The sequence below is a fragment of the Camelus ferus genome, chromosome 5 (assembly GCF_009834535.1).
Source record: "Camelus ferus isolate YT-003-E chromosome 5, BCGSAC_Cfer_1.0, whole genome shotgun sequence".
Classification (NCBI taxonomy): domain Eukaryota; kingdom Metazoa; phylum Chordata; class Mammalia; order Artiodactyla; family Camelidae; genus Camelus; species Camelus ferus.
Window position 1 is genome coordinate 69,608,473 of NC_045700.1, and position 27,404 is coordinate 69,635,876.

The following is a 27,404-nucleotide window of genomic DNA, read 5'->3' on the forward strand; positions in this document are numbered from 1 at the left end:
TCTTCAAGGCCACAGGTTTATGTCATTGTTGATTCACAGCACTGTTATTTCAATCAATAGCCACTAATTACACTTCAAAAATAAGTTTTGAATCTGATAGAATTTTGGCACTGGGCTGTTTTCAATCTCTGAACTTTTTCTCCTCTACTCCTAGAAAGAATGCTTCATTCCAGCTGTAAAGCTTAAAGGCCTGGCATTTTCTTCTTATTTAAACTAGTTTCTATAGTATTATCAAAAGCAGTCCCATTTTGTAGTATTCATATATAACAGCAATGAACAACAGTGTCCCTTTGGTTTAAACTCCCTGATAAAAAACAAAACTTATATACTTTGATGGACTGTCATTGAGAATCCTTTTTCAGACTTGTTTTTTTGGATTAGTTTTTATTAAGCTTCAAGCTTTTCATCTGCCAATTGATACTTCTTGTGCCTTTAAACACGTACTTTCAAAAAAGTAGGGCTAGGGTTCCCATTCCCAGATTTAACAAATAAAAAATATAGGACACCACTTAATTTGAATTTCAGATACTGATAAATCATTTTTGTGCAATTCTTAATCTGAGTATTTTACCTGACAAGCCTATTTTAAAATCCTTGTTAGCAATCTTGGCAACATTGAATGTTTCCTAATAATTTGTGTTCAAGCAAACCTGAACCCTGGATCTACAAGAAATGTGACAGTGTTCTTTCTGGGCATATGCTCACTGCATACCCGCACCATGGCCTGCCCTTGACAACATCTTCCCCACTCACTTGGCTCTCCTGAGCTGCCTGCCTCAGTGTAGCACTGCTGGATCTCCAAATTCTGGCCAGAGCATGGATCAAAGAGCCTATCTTTTAAGGTTGAACTTCACACTGAGTTTTGAAATCTATTTTAAAATATGTTCCAGGCTCTGACTATCAAGTAAAAAATAAAATTTGAACAACAGGTACACAAATCAGTCAATTAATAATCTTCTCATGGAATAATAATAAAAATCAACCTATTTCTCAAGATATGGAAAAACCTGAAGAATAGATACTGATCATCTTGAGTTTGAGGGCAAGTGTGTCACCTTCCTGAGGCAGAAGTTTGGTGTTTCTAAGTACAGCTGAGTCTGTTTTTTATGGTAATCATATTCTATAAAGTTGCTGTAAATATCAAACACTGAACCATTGCTAAATACAGGGTTAGGTTCCTGTGAGCCCTTGGCCATAACATTTTTGTCAACTGATCAATATATAATCTTGTTTTATTTGTGTTTCTGTTTAAAGACACCTTTAAAAATATATATTATCACTTTATTAACATTGCATTCATGGCCAACAGCACTATACTCATCCCTAATGAAGCTAATCTAGCATGTGTTCTTCATAAGGTACATCACAGCCTTCGTATGCTTAGGACACTAAACAGTAGTTGACCATTACACTTGGGGGCCATTTTAAACTGAAATCACCAACAAAATGTACAAAAGTGCAAAAAATAAGGCACTAAATACATAGCAAAGAAGACACTTGTTTTCAGCATAAGAGATGAAAGAAAAAGGCAGAGCACCTCAGATATTCAGTTGGGAACATGTACATCTGGACTCAAGTTTTTCACTGTTCTGCACATATCCATAAATGACCATGGCAGTGTTCTGAATATTGGTTTTGGGATTACAAATACATTTCAGCAAGTAGTCGAATTCCAAACATGAAATTTATGAATAGTGAGAAAAGACTGTATATAATGGATTTTTTTAAAAATAATTTTTGTGTTCTGGGGGGTTTGATTAGGTTTTATTTATTTATTTATTTATCGGAGGTACTAGGGATTAAACCCAGGACTTTGTGCATGCTAAGCACAAGCTTTACCACTGAGCTATACATTCCCCTCTATAATGGATTTAAAACTGACTTGTATTTGAAGACAAGAAACTCGAGAATCTATTATAACTAACCTTTTGTGATAACTGTAAGTCTAAAAACTAGTTATTCATTTACCTTAGTGGATTTTAATATTGGATTGACAAAATGAATTGGTCCCAATTTAAACAAGGAATTTTTCTTTTCTCTTTTGAAATAACTTCAAACTTGCTTTCTTAACTTTCATGATCTTGACACTTTTTTAATATTATAGGACAGTTACTTTTTAAAATGGTCCTCAATTTATCTGAAGTTCCATCGTGATCAGATTTGAGGTTTGCATCTTTGTTGCTGTGTTCTTCTCACTGCATCCTATCAAGTGGTACACAATTTTGATTTGTCCCATTGCTAGAGAAGTTAATCTTGATCACATGACTGAGTTGGTGTCTCCCAGGTTTCTTCACTATAAAGTTCCATTTTCCCTTTAATAATCAATCATTGTTTTGGGGTGTAAGTACTTAAAATCTCTGTAAACATCCTGTTCCGCATTCAACTTTTCACCCACTAGTTTTAGCATCTCTTGATGTTTCTTGGATGAATTAGTTATTTCTATGATGCTTGCCAGTAAGAAGGCATTTTAAAAATGATAGGAAACCCATAACAGAAATATGGACAAAAGGCACATAAAAAGAAATGTAAATGCCTTATAAAATATACTAAAATGCTCAACCTTATTCACTATGTTGAGATGGTACAATGTAGTAGTTAAGAATATTAGTTTCAGCTTTGTAGTTAACAGTACCAGCTCAATAAAGATCCTGGCTTCAAACCCTGGCTCTACTACTTACTAGCTGCAAATCAAAACAAGATCCATTTTTACCTACCACATTAACAAAGATAAATAAAATTTTATACCACAAAGTGTCGGTGATGGAAAAACAAGCACTTATGTCCTCTAATGGGGATCTGGCTAAAAATTTATGGTATAATTGATACTATGGAGCATTAAAAGAATTAGAAAGATGTATATGTTCCCAATTGCTAAGTAAAACATTAAAGTTAAATGGGTATAGTAATTCCCATTTGTATGCTAGAAAATGATATAAAAACATATAATCTTGTAATGTAAAGACAGTTTTTGGAAGTCTACAGAAGGAACTTAACAGTTATGGTTGTGTCTCCAGAGGGGTTTTTGGATGTCCAAGTGAGTGGGAGAGTTTTCACTGCATATTCTTTGTATTGCTAAAAATAACTTTTTTGTTTACACTGTGTTTGAATTTCTACTACACTCACGAAAAATATTAAATTAAATGACTTTTTTTGAATAGGTAATATATGTATGTGTCACTAAATTCAAAAGGTCAAAAAGGGAATTACAATCTCCCTCCTATCCACCAACCACCCATCTTCCCTCTCTATAGACAACCAATATTACCCATATCTTGAATATTCTTCCAAAGAAACTCTATTACTTTTTTATTCAAACATTCACAAATGTACAGCTTCATTCAAGTTTTTAATACTAAATGTGAAGTACAACACTGTGAAGTATATACACTGAAATCTTTCTAAAGCAAAGATTTGTACACCTTTCCACACAAAACTAAAGAAACCCTTTCCTTTCCAAAAACAAAACACTAATTATCCTACAGAGTACCATTCAACAACTGCTTGCTGGCCCAGAAAAGCTCAGAAACACCAAAATCCAAGTAACTAGAAATGTTATATTGACTGTTTTCTATATTTTGAGGAAACAGAGACATTGAATGTAGATAAATTTGTTACTTTTCTTCATACAGTTGGGAAATAATTTGATGAAAATCTTTAAAAAAAAAAAAACGAAGAAAAAAAAAAAGGCATTGTACTGGATCATGAATAAAATCAGGTAAACAGAAGTCCTAAGTCTAAGAAGTTTTCATTTTTAAGACAGAATCATTGTTGATGAATAATAATAGTAAACAGTTGATGGGTTCTTACTTTGTACTAGATTCTGTTTTAATTCTTTTTTTTTCCTGTTTTAATTCTTAAATGAATTAAGTATTACTATCATTCCTATTTTTCAGATGCAGGAAGTGAGGCCCAGAGGAAAAGTTAGGATACATGGTTCATAAGTGGGAAAGCTAAAATCAAAGCCCAGGCAGCATAGCTCCATGACTTATATGTTACCCTATGCTGACTGACTCTAAGTTATGCTATTAGAATACAGACAAGTTCTTAGCAGATAAATGGGTTCTATTATAAAATTTGCAATTTTTAAAAGAAAATACATTACAAGTTCCAAACAAAGTTAAAATAATGGTTGGTAAGTCACGAACACAAGTAAAGTTACTAATACAAAGGAAAACTCGGAAAAATAATTGAGAATTCAAGAGGCTAACTATAAAAGTACTCTGAGGGTCCTAAAAATAATGATTTGGTCAGATAAAATTGTTTCAGAAATAGAGTAAAGCAATGATGACTACCCCAAAATAAGGGGGAAAGTAGGTAAGAAAAGATTGACAAAATAGATAGTATTAAACAGGAAGATTAAGTCACCAATAGGAAGTCAGATCTTCAAACAAATATTGAGGTCTTCAAATAAATACTGAGAATAGATTTGATAATGCAAATGAAATTTAGATGAAACAGACAAATCCCCTCAAAGACACAAACTGCCAAAGCTCACTCAAGAAAAAAATAGATGACTTGAATATTTCCTATGTCTACTAGAGAAATTAAATTTGTAGTTTGAAACTCTCCCACCAAGAAAACTCCAGGCCTAGATGGCTTTCTGAATGAACTCTACCAAACATTTAAGAAAGAAATAATGCCAAGTTTACACAAGTCTTCCAGAAAATTAAAGAGGGGAGAGTATTTCCTAATTTATTCGATGAGGACATCAATAAAAATGGCACAGGAAGGACTTGTGCCATTTCTCCCAAGAAACACCAAAAACTTGGAAAAAACTGTCAGAATCAACTATATCGAAACTTTGGAGGTTAGTCAAACATTTACAGCGACTAACTAAAAACATAACTGGGAGAAGAAAAGTCACCGAAACAGGGTAGAAGAACTCTGCAGTGTTTTAATATAGCATTGCCCCACCCCTGCCCTGAAGTGGTCGCAGGTGTGAAGATGGCAGCACATGTTCCCAGTGTGGTTACCTGATCCCAGAGGGAGAAGAGTGATCTTGTTCCCAAGGAATTATGTTGTCTGTTTTGACACGTCTGTGAGTTCCCTGAAGGACCAATACAAGAGGCCTATCTTTGCTCTGCTAACTCAGTATTCTCTCAGGACAGGAAAGAAGCCATGACTAAGAGAAGAACATTCCTTGGAAACACTGAAAGCCAAATAAAGAAGTGCTATAGCTTTGGGCAAAATACAATAGTTGAGGCACACAACAGAAATGCTGAAAGTCAGGAAGGAAAAGCAGATTTGAGAAACTGGAGAATAAGGGCATTGAAAAGCTTCTGGATATACTGGGGAACCCAGAAAACCACACACAGGGCCAGAGCAGGATGCATGTTCAGTAAAGACCGTAAGCTTCCATAACTGGCTGTTCTGTAGGCTCAACACTAGTAGGCAGTAAAAGCTAAGTTAGAACCGTAAAAGGCCTGAATACGTGTTAAAAGAGGGCTCCAACACAGAGCCAATCTGCAAAGACCTGGACACTGTTTTCTTTTTTTTTTTTTTCGTTTTGTTTCCTTTTTGCCCACAATGATATTCAAAACATACAGTTTTAAACAAAAAATTACAAAGCATACAAAGAAAGAAAGTATGCACCATTCACAGAAAAAAAAATTAACAGATACTGTCCCTCAGGAAATACAGACAATGGAGTTACCAAAGACTGCATATGCTCAAAGAACTAAAGAAACCAAGAAAACAATTTCTCAACAAATGGAGAATAGCAATAAAGAGACAGAAATTATAAAAAGCAATGACACTTGGGAGCTCAAAAGTACAAAAACTGAAATGAAAAATTCACTAGAGTGGTACAACAGCATATCTGAGCAAAGAAAAGAAATAGTAAACTTTGAAGATAGAAAAAAATTATCCAGTCTGAGAAACAGAAACAAAAAAAGAATGAAGGAAACGAACACAGCCTAAAAGACTCTTTAGGCGGAGGACGGAGAAGATGGCGGAGTAGAAGGACGTTCGCAGGTCACCCTCTCCCACAAATACACCAAGACCCACATCTACAGACCCACTCAGCCAACCAGAGCACCCGTGGAACTCCGACAGAACATCGCCCTCTTCAAAACATAAAGACGCCAAAAATCTGGTAGGAGAAAAGGAAAAAAGAAAGAACAAAAGGCAAAGCAGCGCGGGACGGGTCCCGCGGGGAGGGAGCGGCAAAGGAGGACTGGCGCTCGTTCGCTGAGTCTCCCCTCTCCAACTGAGAGGCCAGAGGGACGGAGGGGGAGCCTCCGAGGCTCGGATCTGTACAGAGCAGCCCTTGACTAACAGAACTAAGTTAAACGGGCACAGAGCGTCCCCCCCGACACCCAGCCTGAGACGCGGGCCGGCAGCCGCGGGCAGGGCCAGGCTGCACAAGCCGGGTGGAGGACAGAAGTGGCTGCACGGAGGCAGCCCCGGGGGAACGCAAGGGGCTGCGCGCCCTGGCTGTGCGTGCACAGGGCAGAACAACCTGGGCCCTCCATAAAACAGCAAGGTTGATGTGCTCTCGGGGGAAGGGTGCACACCCCCATCTCTGAAAACCCGCGGAAAGTTTTCGGGGGAAGAGAGGCGGGGCTCAGGCACAGCCGCCATATCCTCCGCGCTTAGCACTCAGGCGGGGGCGGGGGCGAAACCTGCATCCGCACCGAAGGGCTTAGCAGCCTCAAAGGCCAGACTGAGACTGGCCTGCAGCCCGGGGCAGATAGGATCCTTCCAATCCTGGTCCCTCAGAGAACTTGCTCCACAAAGACAAACGAGCTGGGTTTTGGCTCGGAGCAGGGACAGGGCTGTCCCTCGGTCTTCCCCGAGCCCACCCTCGCAGCGCCGACCAGGGCGGAGCGCCGACCAGGGCGGACCGCGCAGCCGCACAGAGCAGCGGAGCTACCGGCGGTGGAGCAGGTAGAGCGAGAGCGGCCCCCCGCCTTTAGGGCAGGAACACAGCCCCTGACCCAGGTGCTGGGAGGGGGCACGACCCGCCCTCCTACCTGGCCAGTCTGCAACATCTGACTGCGGCATCCGGAGGGGCAGCGACCCGCCCGCCCACAGCAGAGAGCTGCACCTGACCCAGTGTTAGGAGGAGGCGCGATCTGCTTGCGGACAGGTGCTGGGAGCAGCACAGAAGAGGGCGCCAACGGAGGGCCTCTGAAAACAGCAAGCTGAGCTTCCAAAACAGGACGAAGACAGAAAGACTTCACATTAAAAGCACACAGACTCCAGGAGAACACCGACAAATCCCCTCCCCCCCTTTTTTTTTAAATCTGTTTTTACCTGTTCTATTTTCTATTACTCTCTTAATCTTTACTTCTTAATTCATTTCTATTTCTCTTGGGTTTTGATGTCCTCCTATTGATTAGACACAGGTTTCAAATACATCTATTCATCCCCCCCCTTTTTTTTGTAAAGGTTTCAAAAGGACGTCTCAACCCGATTAATACTCTGCTTCAACTCACTCTTCTATTATTCATTATACACTGTTTTCAAACCCTCTTTTTCCCTTCTTTTAAAATTCTTTCTCTCTCTTATTTTTTTTTTCTTTTTTTCCTAAGTTCTATTCCTAAATAGGCACCAGATAGATAAAATCCTTAAGGACCAAAATAAACAACTGATACTCCATAAACCACAGTGCCAAAGAGGTATGAGCAAGATGAAGAAGCAGAAAAACCTTTCCCAATTAAAAGAACAAGAGAAGTCCCCTGAAAGAAAGATCAACGAAATAGACATCGATAGCCTACTAGATCAAGATTTCAAAAAAGGAGTGATCAAATTGCTGAAGGAATTAAAAGAGATAGTGTTTAGAGATATAAAATATGTCAAAAATGAAATTGAAGCTATAAAGAAGAGCCAAGTAGAATGGATAAACTCATTGACAGAGATGAGGAATGATCTAATAGCTGTGCAAAGCCGACTAGATAATGCAGAGGAACGAATTAGTGATCTAGAAGACAGGGCAATAGAAAGCACCCATTCAGAAGAACTACAAGAGAAGCAAATAAAAAATAATGAAAATAGCATAAGGGACCTATGGGATAATATAAAGCGTCCCAATCTTCGCATAATAGGGGTCCCAGAAGGAGAAGAAAGATCAAAGGGGATTGAAAAGGTTTTTGAAGAAATCATGACTGAAAACTTCCCAAACTTAAAGAAGGAATCAGATATCCAAGTACAGGAAGCTCAGAGGGTCCCAAACAGGAAGAACCCAAATAGACCCACACCAAGACATATCATAATCAAGATGGCCAGAGTCAAGGATAAAGAAATGATTCTAAAGGCAGCAAGAGAAAAGCAAAGAGTAAGTTACAAGGGAACCCCCATAAGGCTCTCAGCTGATTTCTCTACACAAACACTACAGGCCAGAAGGGAGTGGCAAGATATATTCAAAGCCCTGAATGAAAAAAAGATGCAGCCTAGGATCCTTTATCCAGCAAGGCTATCCTTGAGGATAGAAGGAGAAATAAAGAGTTTCACAGACAAAAAAAAGCTGCAGGAGTTTAGCAACACTAAACCCATGCTAAAAGAAATATTGAAAGGGCTATTCTAAATAGAAAAGCAGCAGGATGGTACAGAAATGAGAAACACACAACTGGAAAGGTGATAACTCATGAATTACAAATAAAGTAAACATGAAATTATAAAAGAAGACATACAAATCACTGAGAGTGGGAGAGGGAGGCAGGGAAATATAGAATATTTTTTTCTTTCTTTTTAAAAATTTTTTAACAGTAGGATGGGTTTGAGATCATGTTACTATCAGTTTAATAAAAACAGTTATAGTAATGGGTTGATAGATTTACAAAAAAGGGTAACCACAAGCCAAAAATTTACAAAGGAGTCACAAAAATTAAATAAAATCCATGATAATACAAAGGAAAATTACCAAACCACAAAAGGAAGAAGAAAGGAACAAAGAGGATATACCAATTCAACTGCAAAGATAAGTTCAAAATGGCAATAAACACACATCTATCATTAATTACTGTAAATGTTAATGGACTAAATGCTCCAGTCAAAAGACACAGAGTGGCAGACTGGGTAATAAAGCAAGAACCTTCAATATGCTGCATACAAGAGACCCACTTTAGGGAGAAGGACACATATAGATTGAGAGTGAAAGGATGGAAAAGGATATTCCATGCAAATGGAAAAGCCAAAAAAGCAGGTGTTGCAGTACTGATTTCAGACAAAATAGACTTTAAAACAAAGGCCATAAAGAAGGATAAAGAATGACATTTTATAATGATTAAAGGAGTGATACAAGATGAGGATATTACACTCGTTAATATATATGCACCCAATATAGGAGCACCTAAGTACATACAAGAATTACTAACAGAGATAAAGGGGGATATTGATGGGAATACAATCATAGTTGGAGATTTTAACACTGCATTAACATCACTAGACAGATCTTCCAGACAGAAAATAAACAAGGCAACAGAGAAATTAAATACTACAATAGAAAAACTAGATTTGGTGGATATTTTCAGAGCATTACACCCCCCAAAAATAGGATATACATTCTTTTCAAGTGCACATGGAACATTTTCCAGGATCGATCATGTACTTGGGCACAAAAGAAACCTCAACAATTTTAAGAAGATAGAAATTATCTCAAGCATCTTTACTGACCACAATGCCATGAAACTGGAAATCAACAACAGAGAAACAAAGGAGAAAAAAAGGAAAGCATGGAGATTAAACAATATGTTATTGAAAAAACAATGGATCAATGAGGAAATCAAAGCTGAAATTAAAAAATACCTTGAGACAAATGATAATGAAAGCACAACCACTCAAAACCTATGGGACACAGCAAAGGCAGTGCTAAGAGGGAAGTTTATAGCGATACAGGCCTTCCTCAAAAAAGAAGAACAATCTCAAAGAAACAATTTAACCCACCACCTGAATGAATTAGAAAAAGAAGAACAAAAAGCCCCAAAAAGCAGCAGAAGGAAGGAAATAATAAAGATATGAGGGGAATTAAATACAATAGAGATTAACAAGACCATAGAAAAAATCAACCAAACCAAAAGCTGGTTTTTTGAAAAAGTAAATAAAATCGACAAACCTCTGGCCAAACTCACAAAGAAGAAAAAAGAGAGAGCACAAATTAGCAAAATAAGAAAGGAAAATGGAGAAATTACAACAAACAAAATAGAAATACAGAATATCATATGAGAATATTATGAAAAACTATATGGAACCAAACTGGATAACCTAGAGGAGATGGACAAGTTTCTGGAAACATACTGTCCACCAAAACTGAATCAAGAAGAATCTGAACACTTGAACAACCCGATCACTAGAAAGGAAATAGAAATAGCAATTAAAAACCTCCCTACAAATAAAAGTCCAGGACCGGACGGCTTCACCGGGGAATTCTACCAAACATACAAAGAAGAACTCATACCAGTCCTTCTCAAACTCTTCCAGACGATTGAAAAGGAGGGAATACTCCCAAACTCATTCTATGAAGCCACCATCACCCTGATACCAAAACCAGGCAAAGACACTACAAAAAAAGAGAATTATAGGCCAATATCACTGATGAACATAGACGCCAAAATCCTCACCAAAATTTTAGCAAATAGAATCCAACAACACATAAAAAAGATTATACATCATGACCAAGTGGGGTTCATCCCAGGGACACAAGGCTGGTTCAACATACGCAAATCAATCAATGTAATACATCACATCAACAAGAGAAAAGGACAAAAACCACATGATCATCTCAATCGATGCAGAAAAAGCATTTGATAAAATTCAACACCCATTTATGATAAAAACTCTTGCCAAAGTGGGTATAGAGGGAACATATCTCAACATCATAAAAGCTATATATGACAAACCTACAGCCAGCATAGTACTCAACTGGTGAAAAACTCAAAAGCTTCCCACTAAAATCTGGGACAAGACAAGGATGCCCACTATCACCATTCCTATTCAACATAGTCCTGGAAGTCCTAGCCACAGCAGTCAGGCAAGAGAAAGAAATAAAAGGGATCCAAATTGGAAAAGAAGAGGTAAAAGTGTCATTATATGCTGATGACATGTTACTATATATAGAAAACCCTAAAAGGTCCACACAAAAGCTACTAGAGCTGATTGAAGAATTCAGCAAGGTAGCAGGTTACAAAATTAACGTTCAAAAATCAGTTGCATTTCTTTACACTAACGATAAATCAACAGAAGAAGAAAGTAAAGAAACAATCCCCTTTAAAATAGCACCCAAAGTAATAAAATATCTGGGAATAAATCTAACCAAGGAGGTGAAAGAATTATACACAGAAAACTATAAACCACTGATGAAGGAAATTAAAGAAGACTTTAAAAAGTGGAAAGATATTCCATGCTCTTGGATTGGAAGAATCAATATTGTTAAAATGGTCACACTGCCCAAGGCAATCTACAGATTTAATGCAATCCCTATCCAATTACCCAGGACATATTTCACAGAACTAGAAAAAATCATAATAAATTTCATATGGAACCATCAAAGACCTAGAATTGCCAAAGCATTACTGAAGAGAAAGAAAGAGGCTGGAGGAATAACTCTCCCAGACTTCAGACAATACTATAGAGCTACAGTCATCAAGATAGCATGGTATTGGTACCAAAACAGACATATAGACCAATGGAACAGAATAGAGAGCCCAGAAATGAACCCACAAACTTTTGGTCAACTCATCTTCAACAAAGGAGGCAAGAGTATACAATGGAATAAAGACAGTCTCTTCAGCAAATGGTGTTGGGAAAACTGGACAGCAGCATGTAAAACAATGAAGCTAGAACACTCCCTTACACCATATACAAAAATCAACTCAAAATGGATTAAAGACTTAAACATAAGACAAGATACAATAAACCTCCTAGAGGAAAACATAGGCAAAACATTATCTGACATACATTTAAAAAATTTTCTCCTAGAAGAAATAAAAGCAAGAATAAACAAACGGGACCTAATGAAACTTACAAGCTTCTGCACAGCAAAGGAAACCAGAAATAAAACAAGAAGAAAACCTACGGAATGGGAGAAAATTTTTGCAAGTGAAACCGACAAAGGCCTTGATCTCCAGAATATATAAGCAGCTCATACGACTCAATAAGAAAAAAATAAACAACCCAATCCAAAAATAGGGCAGAAGACCTAAACAAGCAATTCTCCAAGGAAGACATACAAATGATCAAAAAGCACATGAAAAAATGCTCAATATCACTAATTATCAGAGAAATACAAATCAAAACTACAATGAGGTTATCACCTCACACCAGTCAGAATGGCCGTCATTCAAAAATCCACAAATGACAAATGCTGGAGAGGCTGTGGAGAAAGGGGAACCCTCCTACACTGCTGGTGGGAATGCAGTTTGGTGCAGCCACTATGGAAAACAGTGTGGAGATTCCTCAAAAGACTAGGAATAGACTTACCATATGACCCAGGAATCCCACTCCTGGGCTTGTATCCAGAAGGAAATCTACTTCAGGATGACACCTGCACCCCAATGTTCATAGCAGCACTATTTACAATAGCCAAAACATGGAAACAGCCTAAATGTCCATCAACAGGTGACTGGATAAAGAAGAAGTGGTATATTTATACAATGGAATACTACTCAGCCATAAAAACTGACAACATAATGCCATTTGCAGCAACATGGATGCTCCTGGAGAATGTCATTCTAAGTGAAGTAAGCCAGAAAGAGAAAGAAAAATACCATATGAGATCGCTCATATGTGGAATCTAAAAAACAAAAACAAAAACAAACAAACAAACAAAAACAAAGCGTAAATAAAGGACAGAAATAGACTCACAGACAGAGAATACAGACTTGTGGTTACCAGGGGGGTGGAGGGTGGGAAGGGATAGACTGGGATTTCAAAATTGTAGAATAGACTACACTGTATAGCATAGGGAAATATACACAAAATGTTATGATAACTCACAGAGAAAAAAATGTGACAATGAGTGTGTATATGTCCATGAATAACTGAAAAATTGTGCTGAACACTGGAATTTGACACAACATTGTAAAATGATTATAAATCAATAAAAAATGTTAAAAAAAAAAAGACTCTTTAGGCACCATTAATTATATCAAAAGATATAAAATGAGAGCCTCAGGAGGAGAGAAGAGAAAATGGAGCAAAAAGAATATTTGAAGAAATAATGGTTCAAAACTACCCAAATTTAGTAAAAGAAATGAATCTACACACCCCTAACAAGTGTTTTCTATAGAATACCCAAGAATTCTATATTAAGCAAAACTACCCTTTAATAACTAAAGAGAAATTAAGATATTCCAGATAAAAGCTAAGGGGGTTTGTTGCTAGCAGACCTGTCTTGTAAGAAATGCTAAAGGGAATCATTCAGGCTCAAGTGAAAGGACAGTAGATAATAACTTGAAGCCATTTAAAGAACTAAAGAACACTGGTAAAAGTAACAATATAGGTAAACATAAAAACCAGTATCATTGAATTTTTTAGTCTGTGACTCCTATTTTTTCTATATAATTTAAAACAAATGCATAAAACAATAATTATAAATCTATATTAATATGAGTCAATATTTTTAAAATGCAAATACAAGCAACTGAAGATGTATACATTTTCATGTATTTCCCTCATACTATTTTCTGTGCTTTCATTTTATCAGGAAACTACTCTTTCCGTCCTTTATTGATTGTTTGGGTCTCTGGTAGTTTTTAAAACCAGATTTTACATTCACTAATATTTTAAAAGATTGTGAGTTTTGTTACTACAAAAATGTTTTTTAATTTCAATGCAACTATGAAGCAAAAATGTCTTCATTTAAAAAGGGGGGCATTTCTCTCTTTCTATAAACTATTCATTTGCTATCTAACTCTAGTACTAAATTGTCATTGCATAGAAGCAGCAGTTGTATTGACTGTAGCACATTAGATTTAAATGGATTCACTGGAAGTGAACCAAGTACTACTTAGTGCTTCTTAGCAACCAAGTCTAAATCGGGAGTAAAAAGTTTTCAGGTAAATATGCATATGATGCATATCCTGTAATGGCAGGGCTGCCAAAAGAGACTTCAAAATAAGGAGTCCAGTTTCTCTGGTGAAATAAAACAACTGAAGGAAGATGAAGTTGTACTTTACTATATGATATTTCACAAAGAGATTTTTCTTTGAGGGATGTTTTACTGTGAGGATGGCACATCTAATGAATCCTGGTTAGGGACCTCTTAAAAATCTGCCCCAGTTCCCATAGCAGGGACCACGGTTTGGAGGGAATCTTGGGCATTTGTACTTGCAATACGTCTTCAACTGTCTCAGACTTGAAGGTTTCAACCTAATTTGAAGCAGAAGCCTTCCTTGAAGGTAATCTACTAATAAAGATGACCAATGGAAAAAATACTCAATCTAAATCTATATGGAAACAAAGCATCTCTCCAGCTTCTTTCTGACATGCTGCCACTCCAGAATCCAGAATGAAAATATTCTAATCCCACCAAGACAGTTTAAAATGAAAATGTGAAAATATAATAAAATGACTTACATTACTTAATGAAAAAAATTTTTTCATTTTGTTCTTTATAATCAAGAAAATTACTTACATAAAGTATCAAAAATTCTAACTTACATCTTCAGAGGTAATCAAATCCCTATTACAGTCTTAAAACAAGAAGAGATTGCTATGGAAAAAGCAAACAGAATTATAGAAATTATGATTTTGGAAAGTAAGATTTTAATGAACAGATAACTAATACAGTGGTAAAAGTAAAAAATAAACGAGTGATTTGAAAGGTAAAGGTGAGTACATCTTGAACAACATACAACAAAAAAGCAGATGAAAAATACAAGAAAAAAGTTAGACCTTGAATGTCAGGAGGTCCAGTATTTGTCTGATGGGAATAACAGAAAGAAGAAATGGAAGAAATAATTTTTTAAATAACATAAGAAAATTCCTCTGAATTGAAATTTCTGAATTTTCAAGCTGAAAACCTGTCCAGTGTGAAGCAAAATGTGTGAAAAGATCCATGCTTAATATACCCAGGTGAAACGTCATACTTCCAATGATAAAGTAAAAAGTTTAAAAGCTTATAGAGAAAACAAGAGGATAAAACAGATAAAAAACAATATAATGAGACTAGCTGGCACTGGTATTCTCATGAACACATCTGGATGCTAGAATACAGTGAAGTAGTAGCTTCAAAGTCATGAGAAAAATGATTTTGATCTTGAAACCATTACCCAACCAAATTATTACTCAAGTATGTCAGCAAGAAAGAAACATTTTTTAATGTGCAAGGACACAACATTTACTGTTACTCACACATTCGCATACATTACATAAAGAACTTTATCAAAGAAAAAAACGACTTTTGAGAAAAAGAATGACATGATATTTAGAAAAAAATGTTTCTCAAATGGAAAAAAATGTGGTATGTGTATATGTATACACACACACACACATACACACACACAAAACGGACTATTACTCATCCATAGAAAAGAATGAAATTCTGCCATTTGTAGCAACGTGGACGGATCTAGAGAATACTGTACTTTGTGAAGTTAGAGAAAGACAAATACTGTATGATATCCCTTATATGTGAAATCTAAAAAATAAACGAATATATAGCAAGATGGAAACAGTCACAGATACAGAAAACAAACTAGCGGTTACCACTAGGGAGAGGGGCAGGATGAGGGTACGGGATTAAGAGATACAAACTACTACGTATAAAGTAGATCAGCAAGAAGGATATATTGTATAGCACAGGCATTTAAAGCCATTTTCTTGTAATAACTTTTAATGGAATATAATCTATAAAAATACTGAATTGCTATGCTGTATGCCTGAAACTAATACAATATTGTAAATTAACTATACTTCAATTAAAAAAATAAAATAAAATGTTGCTTCTTAGTAGAACCTATAAACAAGAAAGAAGGAAGGGAGGGAGGGAGGGAGGAAGAAATACGGCCAAAAGAGAATCCAATGGATGGTGACTTTTGAAACATTCTTCCTCAAGTGATAGGGGCTTACAGTAACTAACAGGATGTTTACTTCCTTCTCTGTGAATCCAAGCACAATTATCATATTGTGCAGTGGATGTTCACATAATCATAATTCTGTAAAATTCTGATGTTTTTATTTCATTAAAAATTTTAGATCAATCTGTATATAAAATAAATTAATGACAGATACAGTATTATAAAACTACAAGAGAGTAAATGAGAGATAACAAGAAATAAGAATAAACGTAGTATTTAAAGTTATAATGGTAACTCCTAGAAGAGAAAATTTAGAAACAAAAACCTAAGAACACTGTTAACAGGAATTAACAGGAATTAATTTTGAAGACTGGTGATAGGAGCAGGTAGTCTTTTCCTTTTTCATTTCCTATTTCAGCTACTCTATTTAATTTTATTTTGTTTACCATGTATAGGCAGAACTTAATTCTTTTAAAAAGTTGTTTAAAATAAGAAATACAGGGTACTGCCATCAGTAAAGGGCAATTCAATAATGATGATATATAATGGAACACTGACCAAATGGAGAGAGAGATACATCTATAGATACTGACATGAAAAACTGAAAGTAAAAAAATAAGCTTCAGAAATGACAGTGGATAATGAGGTCATTCTACTTGTGTAAAAAAAAATATGAGAGAAAGAGTGTGTGCAGGTGTGTACGTGTATAAATGTTTCTAGTGTTGTAGCAACAATTTACTGAAATGGCAGGAGCCTTTGAAAATATTTGTGTTGTGAACTGCATTTTTAATAAACAGAATTAATAGGCTGAACCTTGGTTTCTTTTTCATGTAGTTTAAACTTCTATTAACCATTGAACATGTAAGTCTGTGCTAATTAACATTTTTGGTCCCACTCTCAAGAGAATGAAATGGAATTTCAATAATGTTTAAAATATTACCATGTTAATTATTCCAGATCTTACCCAATGTGGCAAACTTCAGATACAATAGTTAGTCTCTCTAAACAGTACTTTATGCTTGAAGAAAACTGAAACTAACCCCCCTCCCCCAAATTTGAAAACGTTATAACATCATATAAATCAGGTAAGTTGGACTCCTGGCATTAGTAAACTCTAAAAACTATAAACATTATTAACAGTCTATTTTGCTTCAAACAACAGTAAAACAGATTTAGTCATAAGTTCTCTCTTTTAATAACTTAGTTTTTCCTTACCAGGCTATTTTCTTTCCAAGCTTCTGGGAACTTGGGTCTCTGTTTTTCCCTAGATACCAGAACCTGCATATCTTCAAAAGTGGGATGGTTTCCAACTTCTGTCTGAAAAGCCATCTGGTATTCCGGTACAGATTCACCTGTGTATTTTTTTTTTAAATAAAGAATAAAGTAAAATTTCTAATTATCATAAAATGATAGAATAACAGGAGTATATCAAGTAAGTAAAGAAATTGTGTCACAATCTTATTTTTAAAATTGTTTCAGGCACATTTGGAAATCTTAGAGAGATCCTATTGTGGGTTTTATGCATTATTAATAAATGCTTTATTAGCTTAGTTTCTGTTTGATAAATGTTTGTTGATAAATAGTTGTTTCAATAATAGACAGCTATTTTTAAATGGTTCTAGTATTACTGAATTTGGCAGGGGGACATTATTATACACATAAGGTTTAACACTTAAAAATAAACCTGAATTTTTATCCCACACAGGGATTGAGGGCGGTGAATATGGGGAGAAAGTCCCAAGATCTAGTACAACAAACAAGTCTATAGAACTAAATATAAGTGGGTGAGTTGTATAGTCATGTCTCATCATATCATTGGCTCTATTATAGTCTAGCCAGATTTATCAAATGTCACAAAAATTTTTAAGATAATGATTAGTTGACAGAAAAAGAAGTATCAATTTTTTCAAAATTTCTTCTTAATTAGCAGTATCTAGATGAAGGATTTAAAAAAATCATTGACTACTCTACCACTGTTTACTAACCCTATTCATCACCAATATGCAGTTGCTTGTGATAAGAAGCTTATGATTTTTTACAAAATGTGATCAAATTAAACTTAATAAACATATTGAGCCACAAAGAAGACCTCTGAGAGAAATACTCAGAAAACCAATAGTTTAGTCAAAATCCTGGCAAAGAACACAAGAGACTCTTCCTTGTCTCCTTGCCCCTCACCCCAATCCATTAGAATGACAGAATAAATCAGAAGGAAGAATACCAGTATGGAGGATAAGGCACTTAGGTTCTAATCCTGGCTTCATCTCTACCGTGGAAAAGTCATTAAACTATCCTGTGGTTCAGTTTTCCTGTCAGCAAAATGGCAATGTCTGCCTTCTTTATCTCACTCACATGGAGATAATACAAAAGTTACAATGACTCAGAAAGAAAGTACATTACAAAACATGTAATTGAAGTTTTGTTTCAATCTGAGTATTCAAAAACAACTATAAACACCTGTCCTCCACCTATATTTAAAAAATTTTATAAATAGTAATTGTATAGTTTATGTAGCATAGCCCACATTTAAAAAAATATTACAGTATCAATATTTTAAATAAACACAACTGTTTTCACATATTGTATAAACATTTAAGCAGATACTTATTTTTGATCAATAACCATCAACTTTGTACTTGAAAGACAAAACTATTTAATCCTGCCAGGTAGTATATCACTTTTATTCATGAAACCTTATATGATAAATCGTATCCCATACCATCTGTGAACTGTAAGATACTTACTAGTATATCTCTTCTGTCTCTCTGAGACATATACGCAATACATACATACCTTCCAAATGTTTTTTTTTCCAGTAGAATAATTAAAAATTTATAATTTTATTTATTTGTTTTGGTCAGAACTAAATGATAATTAGGAAACTTGCTAAAGAAAAACTGATGCACAATCTTATTTTTGTTTTTTTTTTCTTCCACAATCTTGTTTTATTAATGGAATGACATTAAGAATTACTCAATTTCTACTAAATCTTCATAGTTCTAAATCTAGTTGTTCGATAGATACTTGTTCAGAGCTAACTTAGTATTAGGCACTGGGGACACAAAAATGAATGTTAAGGACATCATCATCCTGGAAGATATTAGTCCTACTGGATTTCCTTAAAACTTTATAGTCACTAGATTGCTCAGTGGAAGTTTGAGAATCCCATCTTCTTTCAAACTGTCCAAAATGGACCAAATATCTAGGAATATCAGATACCGTTACCTGCTTCTCTCCTAATTATGCCTCTAAGCAGTTAGGAATGTTTTAGTCCCTTTCTTAAATAATCTTGTTCTTTTTCTTCCTTTTTCTTTCTCTTGCCTTTTTTTCCTTCCTCTTTCCTTCTTTTTTCCTTCCTTCTTTACTTCTCTTTCTTTGTAAAAGACACCTAATTTATTTATATTGTTAATATTTTACAGAGAAGCAGCTTTCTTTTAATAATAAAGCATGTGCTGCACTTGGAGTTTTATCACAGAAGTTTAAAAAAGTTAGTAATAATTTTATCATTATTATATGCTATTCTTTAGGTTTATTAATATGTTTGTGGGATACCGTCTTCCCAAGTCACACCTCATTTCATTGTTAAAATTTCTAAGAGTGCCCTGTATCCTCTGCCTGTGCTTTCTTAGTTTTTCCTCCTACATTCTGTAATATTTCTGTCTTCTCTGTTTCACAGAAACTCCTCTAAGAATACCAATGATTTCTCCTATTCAAATTCAAAGATCATTCTTCAGTTCTATTTTTCGATCTTTCAATTACAACTGTTGCCATCAGTCTCTAACGATGACTTCTAAGATACAATGATTTCTCAGTTTTCTCACTATTTTTCTTCGCATTTGTCTTTTTCACTACCCACATGGTGGTGGTGAAGGAGGGGAGCCAGTATTCAGTGTTTATTCACCCTTCTCTCTTAATTTGTTCTCTTTGGGGAGTGAATCCATTCTTAACTACTATCTCTATGTAGACAATTCCCAAATAATCATTTTAATTTTAAATTCTTCATTCTTTTAAATTCTTAAAAAAAAAATCTTCAATTGTCTATCAATATTCCATCCAAAAGTTCCCATAATTAACTTACCTTTCCAATGCAAACCAGTATTTTTTCCTAAGCTCCTGGCTGCTACCCTCACTATTTCTCAGATCTCTGAAAATTTCTCAATTTCCTAGACTTTCTTCCAATATCTAATGAAAACAACAGATTCCTTCTCTACATTTTCTCTCACAATATCCTTCTTCTTTCCCATTTCCATATCCAAGATTATGGGGTATCTTAATGTGACTCTCTTAATTTTTCCTTTATTTTTATTTTTAATTGTGGTTAAGTATACATAACATAAAATTTACCACTTTAACCATTTTTAAGTGTACAGTTCTATGGCACTAAGTGCATTCACAATGTTGTACATAGATCACTACCATCCATTTCCAGAACTTTTTCCATCTTCTCAAAGTGAAACTCTGTGGCCATTAAAAAGTAACCCCAACTTCTTTTTCCATTTTTTAACTTCTTCTTAGTACTATTTCAGTTCATACTACATTCTGCTAAAATAATCTCCTTCAAACAAGATTTAATTACCTTTCCCTTTTCAAACACCTGATATTGCTCTTTATTATTTGAAACCAAAAGCAGTATTCTTTGAATGCAGTTGTTAAAAAAAAATGTTACTGATAGCAATGTAGTAACGCTGATATAAGAATCATTTGTCAGACATACTTCTAAAACTCAAAAATTCTTGATTAGGATTTCTAAAAAAATCTGTGGCCAAAGCTCCAATAATAGAAACTGAAAGTTCCAAAAGTTCCAAGGTTCCAATAATATGTACTACTATTGCAATCACTGTCATTTCCAGAAAGACACTTCAATTGAGTACTCTGTACGTCCAGTTAACCATAAGCTATATTTCTAATAATAACTGATCGACTTGTAAGTAATCTAAATAATTATTAATTTGTTGTACTGTTTTAGAATTATAAGCTATTGTTAAATCCTGTTGTTAAAGCAAAACATTTCAACCCTACTATTAATGTGTTTTTATTAAATAAATTGACTGTTTTTTCCTTTTTCTATGCTTTTAATGGTGTTATTCCTCTAGAGACCATATATGTCAAATAATTTTATACCCCATCTAGAAGAATGCAATGTATATATTGGTAGTTAAAGTTTTTATATGACAATAATGACAGTGATATAATTTTAACAAAAAGAGAAAAAATATAAACTCACTTAGCTATTTCAAGTTAGCCTCAAACAAGCATTCATATTAAATGAGTGTTCTTTTATGAAAGTAAGGAAGGCAGGAAGACAAGAAGGGAGAATTAAAAAAAAGAGAGAGAGAAAGGAAGAAAAGCGAATGAAAAATAAAAAAAGAAAGAAAAGAAAGGAAGAAAAAAAAGTGTTCCAATGGATGATTCATTCCTTCTAATTCTCTACTGGGTCAGTTCAGTGAACATTGTTAAGCATAGCTTATCAACTGCTCAGAGGGTGCATAAGGAAAACAACGATGCTAAAGCAATCAGAGACACAACTGAACACAGATAAGCTATTATGAACAATTAATTAAACTGCACTCAGAAGCAAACCTGGAGTTCTTTCTAAAAAGTGTTTCCTGATTCGCATCCTTCTGCTAATAATGTTTGTGAACACTAGATGGCAATGAACTAAACGTTTAAATGAAAGTAAAAAAGTTGACTTATTTAATGTAAGTGGGAAAAAAAAAAAAAAAGAAGTAACTGCTTCACTTCCAACCATGTCTCAACTTCGACAGCAGTTTCCTTACCTGGGAAGAGGTCTGTACATCTCATAAATATCTCCCAATAGATTAGTCCAAGTGCATACATGTCTACTTGTTTCAAAGCTGATTCACAGTCCCTCAGGTTCACAGCTCCTTCCAGTACTTCTGGTGCCATATATCTGATTGTGCCAACCTGATAAATTAGGAGAGATAATTTTCAGAAACAAAATGTAGCATATTCTGAAGGGCATACATCAGACCAGAAGTTATACATAAATTTCAGGTCAACAACATGTCAATATGTTATTTGAACCTAAGCTCACTGAACCTTTCCATACGTGATTTTTGTATCTATAAAATATCCTTCTTAAATAATTAAATTTTTTAAAAAAATCCTATTGAATAGTATTCATCAATCAAAAAGAATGAGCTAGACATTCCTATATATGTTAATGTAAAGATAATCTGTAAGACATGAGAAAACTGCAAAACAAATATGTACACCACTTACTATTTTAAAAAATTCACAACTATATATATGTATGGACATGTATGTGATTGGAGAGAAAAAAGTCAGGAAGGATATGTTCTACATTGTAATAGTGATTATGCAGAAGGTTAGTGTCATATCTCAAACTTGGTAATTTTACTCATCAAAAATCAGTTCCTACAAACTTCCTCTTAATGCTTGTCAAAAATGAGAGGGGGAGGGTATAGCTCAAGTGGTAGAGTGCATGCTTAGCATGCACAAGGCACTAGGTTCAATTCCCAGTACCTCCTCTAAACATAAATAAATAAATAAACCTAATTACCTCCCCCCACAAAATAAATAAAAATTAAAAAGAATAAAAAATAAAAATTAAAATTAAAAAAATGAGACGGAAAGGCAGTGATTTCCATAATGAATTGATAAACTTTTATGCAATGTCTTCTTTGTCTTAATTTTGTAATTCCTAAGATGTTATTAATCAGTAGCATATAAGGATAATTGTCCTGAGTACTTCGTGGATTTTTAAATGCAATTTATTATGTTTTCAAAGTATGTCAGTGTGATACCTTTTGTATACACCCACCTCACTTATAGCTGCATTATCTTCTTCCCCTGGGCGCACCAGTCTATTTCCAGTTAGCCTCATGGACAACCCAAAGTCACTAATAACACAGGTTCCATCATTTTTCACCAGAACATTTCTGCTGTTTAAATCTCGATGGGAAATTGCAGGTTTATAATGATCTGTTGAATAATTTCAAATATTCATTAATGCTTAAATAGCACTACTGGACATGAAATGAGCATGCAGGTAATATATGCAGAGGCTACATAAGTATAAAATATAGTGTTATTCTTCTGCTCATTAATTTCTCTAATAACAAAAAAGGACATAAGAAATCAAAATTCCAACTCACAATCCTCACTATTTTCACTATTTCAAAACATAACTCTTGCTGCATGTATAATTAATTAAGCTTTAAATATTCAGCTGCAATTAATAGCCACCATGCTGTTGCTTCTAATTTCAACATAATTCTTTTCTCTTCATTTCTAGGATAGCAAAAGGAGGCAATAGAGAAAGAAATATTTGGTATAAACAACAACAAGAAGTCAACCTATCTAAAATTATCATCACTGAAAAACTGACATGGCTCCAAAATTTGTGTATGTATTTTATACCATTCTCCTACAGCTTAACAAATCAAACTTGTAACAAAATATCCCAGTTTTGCCCTGAGGTTTAGCCATTTCTCAAGCCCACCACAGTTCTTCAGATCAAACCAAAAATAGTTTCACAATGCTTTGGGAGAACAAGTGGAGGAGCCGGTATGTCTCAGCTAGATATAAAAACCTGTTTCTGATTTTACAGAGAAGCAAAGTACTATTATACTCATTCTACGACTTGCTCACAAAGGCAAAGAGAGAACATGTTTTGCCTGAATTCAAAAGGCTTGGCACACAGTAAATGGCTGTTGACTGGAAAAATGTACCTAACCTAAGTCCTTCACCAAAAACAAAATGTTTCCTCTTTATAAGAAAACCTTACATATAAATCATATATTAAAACAAAACCATAGCTCTTGAAATGAAAATAATTCTATAGAACAAGTTCTGAAATATAAAATAACTCCCTAGGTATACAAAGAAATAGAGCAATGAGAACAAAGTCAGTAAGTTCACTGAGTGTTTATATTTAGGCACAAAACGACTCAGTACTTCCATTACTCTCATCAATGTGTATTAGAATGTAATTTCGCCAACAATGAAACTAGAGACAGAAGATAATGATTCCTTTGATATAGAGGAGAAAAAAGCAGTAACACAATTGGGGGGGAAATAGCAGTTATCAAATTTCTATTTCTAAGAGTTGACTTCTTTCTCATTTTCTCCCCTTCTCACTTCCTGGTCCAGCCTTCCAAAGCTTATACTAACATGGCTCACTCAGCCTCTTAACGAGCTGCATTCCTCACTCTGGATGAAACCACAACATATGTATATATATATATATAATCTCTAGCTGATATTTATTTATATAAGAACATTTATAGACACACTGAAAAATGCTTGCATACCAATATCAAATGAATACTTAACTAAAATATCTCACATGATAGGGAAACCAGGTTAATAATGTGAAGAATGTGAAATAAGTCAGGAAGATAGCCAACCAGAGGGCAAAATAGGGTAATACCTTCTGCTACTACTAAAAAAAGCAATGAAAAGAAAAGAGGAGAAGGAGGAAGCAAAGAAAGAAGAAGCAAGAAAAGAAATAACGAAGAATAAAGGAAGAGAAGAGACAAGACAGGATTCATCACCACTGCAAACGGTAGAACTATAGACTGCCCTGTGGAGGCTTCTTTTCCTTTTAAAGTTTCTTCCAGTATTTATTTTAATTTTCTTTTATTGGTGGCAGTGATAGTGCGAGGGCAGTGGGTGGGCAGCAGGGAGGGCTATAGTTTGCAAAGAAAGGGGCAGAACATATAATGATTTTGTCCTGGGCACTAGTAGTATACTTGGCAAATTTCTTAAAGGAAGTGGGACATAATATTATTTTAATTATGTTAAAAAATACAACCTGAAGAAAAAATAGTGTCTCTGTGGATATTTACACACACACACACAGAGCCAAGGACCCAAAAAGGTGTTACATACACTAGTTAATAGTAATTTTCTGGTTATATTTAAGTGCTTTATATATGTTCTTTCTTTGCTAGATTTTTTCATGATAATTATACTGACATTATCATTAGGAAAGAAATTCACAGGGATAAACAATTACAAATAAACAGGTCCAACTCCTTTTTCTGAAGCAAAAAATAGCTGAACAGTACTATTTCCTTACAACAAAATTTCTATGCTAAACAGCAAAGTTACATCTGAAGATACCATGAAGAATAGAGTACTCTGAAAAAAGTAAAATGACACTTTAAATGTTTTAAAATAGTATAGGATAGCTGGAATATTTTTAAATAATTAGATAAAACCCAAAATTCAAATACCTACCAAACGTATGCTTTTTACATAGCATATAAATACTCAGTTTTTAAAAAAAGGTTAAATATTTAGTGATAATACTAGGTAATGTTTAGAATAATATCTGTGTTTAAATAAAACTCATATTTGATGACAACCATTCTTTTCAGCCAATGTTTGGTTTGGAGTCTTGCTGAATCATGTAAGCATGAAAGGGGGGATTAGGATGGTATTTTAAGTTCTGCGGTAAGCCAGCTCTTTAAAGGAGTTATAATGACATTTAAGAGTAAGGAAACACGTCCAAATGGTTAATGTGCTAAAGGACTAAAGTAAGTGCATCAAGTTGCTGACATAGGCAATAACATTGGTCAATTTTGTATTCAGGAAAAGCAAGATGTCAAGATAAATGAACTGATAAATTATTCAGGAGGAATTATTTATATATGAAGTAGCAGCTAGAAGAGATGATCCATGCTATTATACAACGGAACAAAGATCTAAGAAATTGATGCAATATTCTCTTCACTACAGAGGTCAGAGAAACTGAAAAACAATGTTCTGGGCTTGTTTCTGTAGCCTGGTATGACAAGAAAATGCTTTAAGGGATGAAAGAGCAAAGACAGATTTTCACAGCAAAGCTAATTTAAAGGTGCCTGTGATGTGAAGCGTATTTTGAACAAAGTGAAAAAGCAAAAATGCTTTAAGCAAAAAAGTGCAAAAGGGTGAAGAAAACGGTAAGCTTTGGCAAGGAACACAACCACACAGTTCTGAAACACTAGCAAAGACTGACCCCTCCACCCCCACCAGGCATTCTCCTCTTCCTATTTAGTAATAGAACCCAATGTTATTTGAAGCAGCAATGCATCCAGCTGAAAAAACAAAAATAAACTGTATTTCAGCATCCCTTGCAGCTAAGTGTGGTAGGTAAGCATGGACTAAGTTCTGGGAAACAAAGCATAATCGAAAGGATTTATGGAGGCAAAAAGGGGCAATTTCTTCTACTTTCTTTTTCTCTGACAATTAGCACAATGGACAATGAGGTGCCTTTGAAAAGATAAGCCATATACAAAGAGTAATGGAAGACAGAGGGTGGGTATAGCTCAACGGTAGAGTGTGTGCCTAGCTTCACAAGGTGCTGGGTTCAATCCCCAGTACCGCTGTTAAAAAAAAAATTAAAAAATAAACAAATCTAATTACCCACCCACCAAAAAGAGTAAGGAGAAGAAATATAGGAGCCTGGGTCCCTAATAATACCATGGTGCTGCCAGACCAATGTTAAGCTGTCTATAGATTTTTACATGAGAAATAAAAAAAAATTTCACTCTCATTGAAGCCTGTTATTTTTTTCCCCTGATAGATTTGAACATACCTAATTGTGGCTAAGAGAAGCACTGATTTATAAAAATACATATTTAGAATTTATACTTAAGATCAACGTATGTAATTCATGTGAAGTTAAAACTAAAGAAGTGATAATGCATTGCAGTTCATTTAAATAAGCAAAATAAATACAAGGAAAATACAATGGAGCCTAGCTAACAGGTTCTTGAACTAGGTACACAGATGGACTTCAAAGAGGCTGAGAACTACAATCAAAAGAACATTTTTTAAAGTATCTTTACAGGAATAGTGTTGAGAGCTTTAATCAGAATCTCAATGGAATTCATGACTCCTCAAGAATATTCAAGTTCTTTTTCTTATTCTTCTTGTTACAATTCAAATACATTTCTTCATGCCAGATCTTAAAAAAAAAAAAACTGGCTGATAATAAATCTACTATAATATAAAATAAACTTTGAAGATATGAACAAAATTTCTCTTTGTGAATTTTGGCCCCACATGAGTGTCATGCATAGAAATCACTATCTTACCTCCCCGTGGTAATTCTGTATGAAGATAAGCCAGTCCTCTAGTCACAGAATGAGCCAGACGGCAAGAGCTTACCCAGTCACTTGTATGGAGACTTAAATACTTGCATAGAGATCCCTGCATGGAGGAAAAAAAGAAAAAAAGGGGGGAAAAGGTGGAATTAATTTAATTGAACATGAGGAAGCAAGTTAGCAGTTGTATAAAGGATTTGCAAAGGTTAGGATTCCATGGAGATCTAATGAATTATGACATTTCAGAATCTCAAAGTAAGTAAGACATTTCTGTGGGTAGAGAGGGGAGGAAAGTATGGAAAGGAAAGTTTAAGCATTACCAATTTTTATTTCCTCAGTACTAAAAATTATAAATGGTTGTTTCATTTAA

The 27,404-nt window shown here is 34.8% G+C and overlaps 1 protein-coding gene across 2 annotated transcripts in view; it reads right to left on the bottom strand.

Annotated features, from left to right (window-relative positions):
• BMPR2 (bone morphogenetic protein receptor type 2) overlaps nt 1-27,404 on the bottom strand; it is a 166,655-nt gene that overhangs the window by 13,821 nt on the left and 125,430 nt on the right. For both annotated transcript variants that reach the window (XM_032480054.1, XM_032480055.1), the window contains 4 exons: nt 27,026-27,140; nt 22,762-22,922; nt 21,734-21,881; nt 17,172-17,308 (listed from right to left, as the gene is read on the bottom strand). In XM_032480054.1, coding sequence (XP_032335945.1) covers nt 17,172-17,308; nt 21,734-21,881; nt 22,762-22,922; nt 27,026-27,140 — 561 coding nt within the window. The remainder of the gene's footprint in view (nt 1-17,171; nt 17,309-21,733; nt 21,882-22,761; nt 22,923-27,025; nt 27,141-27,404) is intronic.